This window comes from Hemitrygon akajei, chromosome 9 (assembly GCF_048418815.1).
Source record: "Hemitrygon akajei chromosome 9, sHemAka1.3, whole genome shotgun sequence".
Lineage (NCBI taxonomy): Eukaryota > Metazoa > Chordata > Chondrichthyes > Myliobatiformes > Dasyatidae > Hemitrygon > Hemitrygon akajei.
In genome coordinates this window covers 96,430,735-96,443,015 of record NC_133132.1, presented here as the reverse complement: position 1 = coordinate 96,443,015, position 12,281 = coordinate 96,430,735, and the positions used below count along the sequence as shown (strand labels likewise).

The 12,281-nt window shown below is 41.3% G+C and overlaps 1 protein-coding gene across 6 annotated transcripts in view; it reads right to left on the bottom strand.

The window, feature by feature from the left end:
* Window positions 1–12,281, bottom strand: part of LOC140733344 (uncharacterized) — a 148,446-nt gene that overhangs the window by 65,570 nt on the left and 70,595 nt on the right. For all 6 annotated transcript variants that reach the window (XM_073056555.1, XM_073056553.1, XM_073056556.1 and 3 more), the window contains one exon: window positions 6,488–6,588. In XM_073056555.1, coding sequence (XP_072912656.1) covers window positions 6,488–6,584 — 97 coding nt within the window. In that variant the 5' untranslated portion in view covers window positions 6,585–6,588. The remainder of the gene's footprint in view (window positions 1–6,487; window positions 6,589–12,281) is intronic.

Genomic DNA, 12,281 nt, shown 5'->3' with positions numbered 1-12,281 from the left:
TCCCAGGATTTAACTAAAGTAATGAAAGGGCTTTGAAACAAAGGGAGAACCAGCTTTGTTGTTACTTGCTGCGTTCAGCTTATCTGCCCCTGCAATACCACAATGATCATCACTAACTCATCCAGCATTTCACATTTCCAAACTTCTCCATCTCTCACCATCTCCCCACCTCCTAACGCCTCTCCCTGAACTGAAACTGCCAGAGGGCTGCAATCTGCTCAACTACTATAAGTTCAAAGTAGGTTTATCATCGAAGTATCCATATGTTACTTGAGATTCATTTTCTTGCAGGCATTTACAGGAAAATAAAGAAATAGAATAGAATTTACAAAAAAACACTATTCATGAGCAAATGCTGATAAACAATCAATGTGCAAAAGATGACCAACTGTGTAAATAAAACATAGCTCTGAGAACATGAGTTCTCAAATGAAGATTTTGTATATAGTAGAATCGTTTCAGAGTTCTGGTGAGTGAAGATATCCACACTGGTTCAGGAGCCTAATGGTCAAAGGGTAATAACTGTTCCTGAACTTGGCAGTGTGGGATCTAAAGCTTCTGACCCTCTTTCCCAATAGTAGCAATGAGAAGAAGGCATGGCCTGGATGGTGGGGTCCTTGATGATGGATGCTGCTTTCTTGTGCAGGGTTCCTTGTAAATGTACTCAATGGTATCAACTCTCCTCCTAATACCCAGTTCTCCTCTGCTCATGCTCCCAAAAGCTCTTCTCTCCTCTCTGCTCCCCAACTGTGATCTGGCCTCACAAACTGGCTGCTTGCAGCCAGGAAACTGAGACAAACAAAAATGTTGATCAGGTCCTGCTGTTGAAATTGGCAGAACCTGAGGAAAACAAGTTTTTTTTTTGAGTTTTCCAATAGCTTCTTGTTCCTGCCACGTCAATATGAGACCACTATTTCAAATCGAATTTGTTTGTCATGATGTGAAATATTCTTACATTTCCTCATCAGATTAAGTAAATCCCGAGCCACCAGGGACTGTTGATAAGTTGTAAATTACTGGAATCCATTACATCTATTATTCAAGTGCAGCTTGTTTCCAAGTTGAACTACTCCTTGGCCAATACTGTCCTAGATAATAGTTCATCTCATCAAATTTCTTACTTGTAGGCACAACTGTCATACAATAGGAGCTTAAAATGGACTTCAATGTTCAAATTTCAAAGTTCAAGGTAAAATTATTATCAAAGTACATATATGTCACCATATACAACCCTGAGGTTCATTTTCATGTGGACATACTCAATAAATTCAATAACTATAGTAGAATTAATGAAAGACTGCACCAACAGCATGCACAGCCATGTGCAAAAGATAACAAACTACAAATACTAAAAGAAAAATAAAATAATAATAATAAATATGCAATAAACATTGAGAATATGAAATGAAGAGTCCTTGGAAGTGAGTCCATAGGTTGTGGGTAAAGTTCAGTGATGAAGCAAGTGAAGTTTGGTTCAAGAACCTTATGGTTGAGGGGTAATAACTGTTCCTGAACCTGGTGGCGTGAGTCCAGACACTCCTGTATCTTCTCCCTGATGGCAGCAGTGAGAAGACACCATGACCTGGGTGGTAGGGTCTCTGATGATGGATGCTGCTTTTCTGCTCCATGTAGATGCATTCAGTGGTGGGGAGGCCTTAACCGTGATGGAGTAGGCCATATCCACTACTCTTTGTAGGACTTGCCTCTAAAAGTACAGCTGTGATTCAGATGTATACAAAGCTATTTAAATTATCAATGTATGTGTTTTTCCACAGATGGATAACAAATCATTCTAACACACACAAACTCAGCAGATTGGGCCATGTCTGGCTTCTACCCCCTTCCTCTCCAGTTCTGATGAAGAGTCTCAGCCCAAGACATCCACTCTTTATTCCCCTCCATAGATGATGCCTGACCTGCAAGTTCCTCCAGCATTTTGTATGTGCTACTTCGGATTTCCAGCATTTGCAGAATCTCTTGTGTTTATAACAAATTCTTCTTACTAGATTCTTAACAAATGTGTGTGGACAGATACATTCCATTGATGATATCAATTACAAGGTGACATTTTCTGTAGCAAGTTGTAAGAGAGAGAACATTTGGATTGCTGTGTCCAAAAGTATTTTAAATTCCAGCCAGATTTGCATTGCTTGGCTCCTATGTGCCTGAAAATATCTTGCTCTGCACATACTTGGATACACAAAGGGCAACAGAACACTCCCTGGAGTTGATAATGGAAATGTTCAAGTGAAGGTCTTAGAGAAATGCTGTTTGCAAACATTTAAACTTCATTTTTAGGAGCTATTGCTTCAAAATACAAGGAACTTCAAAGAAGTTGGGGTGTAAGTGCAAAAGGACCTAAGAACAGTGGACTTCAAGTACTGTGCTTTAGCACTTCTAAAGATGTAACATCACTTTGAGTTCTATACAAGAGATTCATTTCAATCTAGCCCTTTACCTCTTCCTCATAACACCTCCCATTTTCTAACTTCACCTTCCCCCTCACCAACCTACCTTACCCCTCACCTGGTCTCACCCATCACTTGTTAGCTTGTGCTCCTTCCCCTCCTCCCACTTCCTTATTCTGGCTTCTTCGCCCTTCCTTTCCCAACCTGATGAAGGGTCTCGGCCTGAAACATCAACTGTTTATTCCTCTCCATTGATGCTACCTGACCTGTTGAGTCCCTCCAGCATTTTGTATGTGTTGCTCTGGATTTCCAGCATTTGCAGAATCTTGTGTGTTTATTAGTTTCTTTCTACTCAAGAGAGTAATTTCAATAAGTACTTATTAAATCCTCTTAGAAAGAAGTATAAAATTATTTTGCCTATGGTCTAATTTTGCTCATTCAATTTTACAGAAACTTAATTCAAGCCTGTACCATTGTGCTTAAGAACTATGTTCCTGTTTCAATTATGTGCTTCCATAGTGGGGAGAACCACTGCTCTTCCAGCTATTTAATAACTACAAACTGACGCATTAAAGCCAAATGTTGTTGGAAGAAATCTAACACTACCTTATCTTTTACAGAAATAACAATGAAGGCTTCAAAATGTTTGGAAACATGCAGCATTTGGAAACGCATTGTGGAGGCAGTTCCATCTTTTAATCTTAGCCAAAGCAGCTATCCAGCACAGAGCAGAACCTCAAGCTGCAACTCAGTTTGTGAGTTTTAATTAGAGTCATAGAAAACTACAGCAGAGACACAGACCCTTCAGCCCATCTATTCCAATTCGGACAGACATTCTGCCCAGTCCTATCATGGCCCTGGACCATAGCCCACCATCCATGCCCTAATATTAATTTTTCTTAATTACTGCAAGCAAACTCGCATCAAATATTTCAGCTTGTTCCACACGATTACCACCCACCCTCAGTTCCCCTTTAATATTTCACCTTTCACCCTAATCCTCTGTGTTGTGTATTTAATCTTTCAGTATTATTTAAGTAATGTTGCAAATATATTGTTTGATTAAACATTGTTTGTTTAAATAATTTGTGGGTTATATGTAAAAAAAAAAGTGAGATACATATGTCAAAGGGACTTGGGAGTCTTTGTGCAGGATTCCCTGAAGGTTAATTTGCAGCTTGAGACTGTGGTGAGGAAGGCAAGTGCGATGTTAGCATTCATTTCAAGAGAACAAGAATATTAAAGCAAGGAGGTAATATTCATACTTTATGAAGCACTGGTGAGGCCTCACTTGGAGTATTGTGAACAGTTTTGGGCCCCTTATCTTAAGGATATGTTGAAACTGGAGAGGGTTCAAAGGAAGTTCACAAACTGATTCCAGGATTTAATGCCTTGTCATATGAAGAGTGTTTGATGGCTCTAGGCCTGTATTCACTGGAATTCAGAAGAATGAGGGGTGACCTCATTGAAACCTATTGAATGGTGAAAGGCCTTGATAGAGTGGATGTTACCTATGGTGCGAAGCTCTAAGACCAGAGGACAAAGCCTCAGAATAGAGGGGTGTCCTTTTAGAACGGAGATGAAGAGAAATTTCTTTAGCTGGAGAGTGGTGAATCTGTGGGATTGTTTGTCACAGGCAGCTGTGGAGGCCAAGTCTTTATGTATATTTAAGGCAGAAGTTGATAGGTTCTTGGCTGATCAGGGTATGAAGGGATACAGGGAGAAGGCAGGAGATTGGGGCTGAGGGGAAAATTTGATCAGCCATGATGAAACAGTGGAGCAATCTTGATGGTCTAATTCTGCTCTTTTAACTAACGGTCTTACAGTTTTATAATGTTATCACGTCATACATGTGCACCTCACTTAAGGTAAATTAGTCTCGAATTTAGACTCACATTCCTGGCTCCCATGTTTTCCTTTCAATTAGTTTTAATGTCTTAGAGTTACAAATCACAACACTGTGATATCTCATTCTTGTCTCACCCAAGCTCATTGGAAAATTTATTGGAAGGAGTACTAAGAGATAGGATCTACAAGTATTTGGATAGACAGGGACTTATTAAGGAGAGTCAACATGGCTTTGTATGTGGTAGGTCATGCTTAACCAATCTATTAGAGTTTTTCGAGGAGGTTATCAGGAGAGTGGATGAAGGGAAGGCAGTGGATGTTGTCTACATGGACTTCAGTTAGGCCTTTGACAAGATCCCTCATGGGAGGTTAGTTAGGAAGATTCAGTCGCTAGGTATCCATGGTGAGGTAGTAAATTGGATTAGACATTGGCTCAATGGGAAAAGCCAGAGAGTGGTAGTGGAGGATTGCTTCTCTAAATGGAGGCCTGTGACTAGTGGTAGACAGGGTCGTAAAGAGAGCTTTTGGCACATTGGCCTTTATAAATCAAAGTATTGAATATAATAGAGGTATATAAAATTAGGATGGGTATAGATAGAGTGAAGGCAAGCAGGCTTTTTCCACTGAGGCTAGGGGAGAAAAAAACCAGAGGACATGGGTTAAGGGTGAAAAGGGAAAAGTTTAAAGGGAACATTAGGGGGAGCTTCTTCACACAGAGAGTAGTGGGAGTGTGGAATGAGCTGCCAGTTGAAGTGGTGAATGCAGGCTCACTTTTAACATTTAAGAAAAACCTGGACAGGTACATGGATGAGAGGTGTATAGAATTACTGTCGCCTTCCTATCAGCTTGAGTCGGTCTGGCTATTCTCCTCTGACCCCTCTCATTAATAAGACATTTTACCATAGAACATTCACTCACTGCATATTTTTTTAGAATCATCCTCTGTAAACTATAGAGACTGTTATGTGTGAAAATCCCAGGAGATCAGCAATTTCTAGCATACTCAAACCACTGTCTGGCACCAACAATCATTCCGTGGTCAAAGTCACTTAGACCATATTTGTTCTTGTTTGGGCTGAACAACAACTGAACTTCTTGACCACATCTGTATGCTTTTGTGCATTGGGCTGCTGCCACATGATTGGCTGACTACATATTTGCATGAACAAGCAGGGGTACAGGAGTACCTAATAAAGTGGCCTCAGAGTGCATGTGCCATATTGCAACATCAAACAGTAAAGAAAATGGCATTTCTTGCTTGTATATTAACAACAAACTATTAAGATTATAACATACAAGTAGAGTACCAGTCCCTGGATTAATTATTTTCACCAAAGCATAACCTTCCCAGTAAGCCAACCCTGTCCATGATCCTGCTGCTGTTTAAATGATCTTATTATTAGATCATTAAACTAATAAATCCGTTGAAGATAAGTGAACATCCTCAACTAGAGTGGCTTAAGACATTAGGAAGTTGTGAACTGCAAAATTTTGCTTTCTTCTATACTGATGCTATGTAAGATCATAAGACATAGGAGCAGAATTAGGACATTTGGCCCATTCAATCACAGCCCCTCAGCATCCTGAATAACCAGTTTACTCAGTTCCAGCTCCAATTCCTTAACATAGTCTGAAAAAAACTGCAGCTGAGTGTGCTTATTGTCAGCAAGTCTCTCCTCCCACATCCCACATGAGGAGCATTCCACTATTCTGCATGGCATCCCCACTGTGTAATAAGAAAAAGAAGAAAAAATCTACCTGCAGCCTTCACCTCTCCTTGCTAAAGCCTGAACTCCCCACTCACACAATGGCCACCCCTCCAATAGTCACTCTGCTTAAACTTAACTTCTTTTTATTGACCCTTGCAAGTGCCTAATTATGCAGAATCCAATGTTTCACCGGGTACTGTGGCAGAATGTCCTTTCTCACTTCTTTTGAACTCTGAAGTATATGCACTTAGATAATACATTTACATTTTGAAAAAATATGCCAAGTATATTGAATTGTTCTCAACAAAGCACATTCTTTCTTCACTGTTGCTCATCAGGCTACCTTTCAAAGATACAAACTTTTGGCCTGATGGCTGCTTATAAGGACAAATTAAAATACTCCTTTTTAATATTCATTGATACTTCCACATTCTTATTAGCTGAATAATTGATTCAACTGTTCCAACACCTCTCATCAACACACTCCAACATTAATACTAATAACAATAATTGTGCACTAACCTTCAAATGGAGTCAAACCTTGACATCCTGAGATAAGGAGAAAAATGACTAAGTTACTTGAATGTAGGACCTTCATTTTTGTTTTTTCTGGACTCATTCATCTGCAAAATAAGGAATGGACATACAGTATGTAATAGCTTTAATGCAGACATTCAATAAGCTGAAACATGAATCCTTTAGTCTGTAAGCCATTTATTTGTAGCAACAGATTTATCCATAGGTAAATTTTGAAGGGAGGTATGAAGGTAGCTTTTGGGAAATAGCTTCTACATGATATGTATTTTTGTGAGCTTCATGTCAAATTTAAAAGCAGAAACTATATCATGTTTTAGGTTTTCATCTGATTGATTTTTCACCTTTAAACTTACACACTCCATTCCATCCATCTTGCTTCTTTTTTGCTTAGTGTTTGAGTTTGGGAATTACGTGGCATCAATGATCAACACATTCCGAGGATGTGTGGAGAGTGGCGCACAAGTGTCCCTATGCTTCTGACGCCAGCAAAGCATGGTCACAACTTACTAGCCCTAACCGCTTTGTCTTTGGATTGTGGGAAGACACTGGAGCATCCAGAGGAAACCCATGCAGTGATGGGAGGAATATACAAACTCCTTACGGAGAGTGGTGGGAATTGAATGCTGATCACAAGCACTGTAAAACACCTTACTACCATGCCACCCTTGTCTTCAATTCTTTCCAAATGTGTTCAGAGACCATTCAGAAGCACTGGCTACACAAATGCCACTATAGTTAGTGGCTGGAACTTTTGTTAGTATGCCAGAGACCTGCTTACCACTTGTGTTACAGAACAATTACTTGTTCAAGACTTTTGAGGTTATCGGGGGCTGTAGGGCTGGTGTTCGAGACAGACACGAGGTCTAGGTTTGGTCCCATATAATCTGGTCAAAACAAAAGTATCTGTATTTGATTGTAAAACAAAAGGGAGAGCATACAATGAAGCAAAAATTGGCAGGAAAACAGGGGATTGTGAAGCTTTTAAAAACCTACAGAGAGCAACTAAAAGAGTCATTAGGAGAGAAAAGATGAAATATGAAGGCAAGCTAGCAAACAATGTCAAAGTGGATAGTAAAAGCTTTTGCAAGTATGTAAAAAATAAGAGAGATGAGTGTGGATCTAGGACAGCTAGAAAATGAGACAACCAGAGAAATAATAACGGGACAAGGAGATGGCAGATGAACTAAATGAGTATTTTGCATCAGTCTTCATTGTGGAAGATACTAACAATGTGCCAGATGTTGAAGGGTGTGAGGGAAGAGAAGTAAATGTTGCTACTATTACAAGGGAAAAGATGATCAAAAAGCTGAAAGATCTAAGGGGACATAAGTCACCTGGACCAGATGAAATGCACCCTAGGGTTCTGAAAAAGGTAGCGGTTGGGATTGTGGAGGCATTGGTAATGAACTTCCCAAAATCATTGGGCTCTGGCATGGTGCCAGAGGACTGGAAAATTGCAAATGTCACTCCACTCTTTAAGTAAGGAGGAAGGCAGCAGAAAGAAAATTATAGACCAGTTAGCCTGACCTGAGTATTTGGGAAATTGTTAGAGTCAATTGTTAAGGGTGAAGTTATGGAGTACTTGGTGACATGGGACAAGATAGGACAACATCATTTGCCTAACAAATCTGCCGAAATTCTTTGAGGAGATTACAAGTAGGATAGATAAAGGGGATGCAGTGGATGTTGTATATTTGGACTTTCAGAAGGCCTTTGACAAGGTGCCACACATGAGGCTGCTCACCAAGTTATGAGCCCATGGTATTACAGGAAAGTTACTGGCATGGTTAGAGCATTGACTGATCGGTAAGAGGCAGCTTGTGGGAATAAAAGGATCCTTTTCGGGTTGGCTGCCAGTGACTAATGGAATTCTGCAGGAGTCAGTGTTGGGACTGCTTCTTTTTATGCTGTGTATCAATGATTTAAATGGTGGAATAGATGACTTTGTTGCCAAGTTTGCAGATGATACTAAGATTGGTGGGGGCGCATGTAGTGTTGAGGAAACAGGTAGGCTGCAGAAGGACTTAGACAGATTAAGAGAATGGGCAATAGAGTGGCAAATGAAATACAAAGTTGGAAAATGCATGGTCATACATTGGTAGTAGAAATAAATGTGCAGACTTTGAAGTCCTTGGGCAGAACACCCTAAAGGTTAACTTGCAGGTTGAGCCGATGGTGAGGAAGGCAAATGCCATGTTAGCATTCATTTCAAGAGGCCTAGAATACAAGAGCAGGGATGTGATGCTCAGGCTTTATAAAACATTGGTGAGGCCTCACCCTGAGTATTGTGAACAGGTTTGAGCTCCTCATCTAAGAAAAGATGTGCTGGCATTGGAGAGGGTTCAAAGGAAGTTCACAAGGATAATTCAGAGAATGAAATTGTTATCATATTAGAAACATTTGATGTCTCTGGGTCCATACTCACTGGAATTCAGAAGGATGAGTGGGGATCTCAATGAAACCTTTCGAATGTTGAAAGGCCTAGACAGAGTAGATGTGGAAAGAATGTTTCTGATGGTGAGGGAGTCCAAGGCAAGAGGGCACAGCCTCAGCTTAGAGGGGCGTCCATTTAAAACAGAGATGCAGAGAAATTTCTTTAGCCAGAGGGTTGTAAATTTGTTAACACAGGCAGCTGTGGAGGTCAAATTGTTGGGTTCATTTAAGGCAGAGCTTAATAGGCTCTTGATAGGGCATGGCATTAAAGATTACAGTGAGAATGCTGGTGAATGGAGCTGAGGAGGGGGTAAAAGGATCAGCCATGATTGAATGGCAGAGCAGACTTGATGGGCCAAATGGCCTGATTCTGCTTCTGTGTCTTATGGTCTTATGGTACACAGAGTCAGTTCCAAAACCAGCTCTGACTACATTCCTCAAAACTGGTGCCACATTGACAATCTAGCAGGAGATAGCTATGTTCTAGCAGATCATAGCTCACCCTATATGGGTTAATTATAAGTGGAGAGATGAATAGATTCCTAAGGGAATCAATCCAACTTATAGGCAACAGGACAATGCTATCCTCACTTCTCAGCTATGAAATGAAATGATCAACAATGATAACTGAATGGTTCCTTCTAAGGCAGGGGTGGCCAACCTTTTACATTCCATGTGTCAATTTTTTCACGCATGAGTTCAGATGCGCCATACAACTCTTGTACCCCCATTCAATTCTGGTAGAAATATGTTAAGATAGAACTCGTGTGTGGAAAAATCGCATCTGAACTCGTGCATGAAAAAATTGACGCATGGAATGTAAAAGGTTGGCCACCCCTGTTCTAAGGGAATCAACCCAGCTTAATAGGAAACAGGACAACACTATGCTCACTTCTCAGCTATGAAATGATCAACAATGATAACTGAAATAGAATAGAATTGTTTTTAATATTTAGAGATACAGTGCGGTTACAGGCCTTTCTGGCCTAGCAAGCCGGTGCTACCCGGTTACACCCATGTGACCAATTAACCTACTAACCCTCATGTTTTTGGAATGTGGGAGAAAACCAGAGCACCTGGAGAAAACCACACAGTCAAAGGGAGAGCATACACACTCCTTACAGACAGTGGCGGAATTGAACCCGGGTCGCTGGCGCTGTAATAGGTTTACGCTAACTGCTACACTAGTGGGCCACCCCCAACAGGCACTATACTTTGAACTATGAACAAAAGAAACAGTTTAGACAATTGCCCTGATGTCATATACACCAGAACAGGCCTGTAAGCCTTCAAAGTTACAAGTTAAATTGCAGCAGCAGTCAGTATTTTGACAGCAATATCTGCCTTCACTCACAGATACAAACAAGTGGCATGGTTATAACTTTGGGAAGAGGGAGAAAGCAGCTGTGCTGAATTGTTGTTTCCTTTCTGAAGGTAGAAGGTAGGTACACACAAGCACTCCTCAAGGATCAGCCCTAAAGTTCCAATAATAGTTCAGACTTGAGAGAAGGGACAGATGAGTTAGAAGTGTTGTAAACAATCAGAAAGTCAGAAAAAAGTTGACAGTTTTGTGCTGTGGATGGAAACAACTGCAGAAGAATGCCAAGAGATTAAATTAGAAAAACCAAAGAAGCAAGGAACCACTCACAGAACTGACACTTTTGCAGAGCACCCCGAGGCGTCCCTGCTGAGTTAGGAATACCCTGCCACAGCACCATTAGGTGAGCTGGACTGACATTCAATACCTCTTTCCCATGGGAGCTTCTGTAGTGGGTCCCTGTGTGTTCTGGACAAACTGAAATTATTGGAGAAGTATTTCAAGGAAAACAGGTCTGGAGACTTCAGAGGAGAAGAATGGCTCACAAATCATCTCCTAAAACGTTCACCTATCCCCAGCTCTCTGGAGGGTAATGTTTGTATGCCAGGGAAACAAACATCTGTGGTTTTCTGTATAAAAAGCAACATCGGTGCCTGGACAGTACCTCCCAATGAGTTTAAGACCATTGTCACCTTGAATTTCACAACGTCCAGATAATTTAAGATGATATTAGCTTTATTTGTCACGTGTACAGGTACATCAAAACACTGAAGCATACAGTGAAATGTGTGGTTTGTGTCAACGACCAGAACAGTCTGAGAATGTGATGGGGAGAGCCGCAAAGCACCAACATAGCTTGCCCACAACTTACTTACCCTAACCTGTATGTCTTTGGAATGTAGGAGAAAACTGGAGGACTCCGAGGAAACCCACGTGTTCATGGGGAGAATGTACAAACTCCTTACAATCAGCAGAGGCAATTGAACCCTGAACGTATAGCTGGTGTCCAACTACAACACAATTATGCCGCCCTTCTGGGAGTGGTGACTAATCACCACTGACCTTCACAGTTCGCTATACTGTACTCAGCTGCATTTGGGAGGTCATTAATGCTTTCTACTCATGGAAGAGCGATCATCTGCTTTGCCTTGAGCAAAGACAATCAAGTTGAGAGCACAGTCCATATATCTGTGACCAGCACAGGCTTCCTGGGATTCTCAGAGAAGCAGAATGCATTCGTATGACTCTTCAGAAATAAGATCTCTTCTTGACTTGCAATGGCTACATAACTCCCTAAATGTACAACCCGGTTTCTGTGGAGCTGGTATGGTTTTCATAAACGCATGAACACAAGAAAATAGGAACGGGGTAGGCCACCTGTTCTGTCATTCAATATAACCATTTCCGGTGCCAGTTCACCATTGTTCTATACCTCTTCCCACCTTATCCTCCTGTAAAAACGCTATTCCCTTTTCTCGGTTCCTTCAACTCTGCCACATCTGTTCCCAGGGTACAGCTTTCCTTTTCAGGACATCAGAGATGTCTTCCTCCTTCAATGAATGGGTTTTCCCTTCCTCTCTATTGATGCTGCCCTGACCCACATCTTCTCCATTTCACGAACATCTGTACTCACCCCATCTTCTTGCCACCTAACAGTGAAAGAATCCTTCTTGTCCTTACCCACCACCCCATAAGCCTTCGCATCCAACACATTGTCCTCCACAACTTCCACAATCTCCAAAGGGATCCTACCACTAAACAAATTTTTACCTCCCCCGCCTTGCTTTTTGCAGGGGTCACTCTCTCCAGGATTCCTTTGTCCATTTATCCCTCCACACTAATCTCTCCCCCAGCACTTAACCCTGAAGTGGCCTAAGTGCTACACCTGCCCATTCACCTGCTTCCTCACCTCCATTCAGGGCCCCAAACAGTCCATCTGGGTGAGGCAACACTTTACCTGTGAATCATCTGGGGTCATCTATTGTGTCCGGTGCTCCCGATGCGACCTTCTCTACATTGGTGAGACCC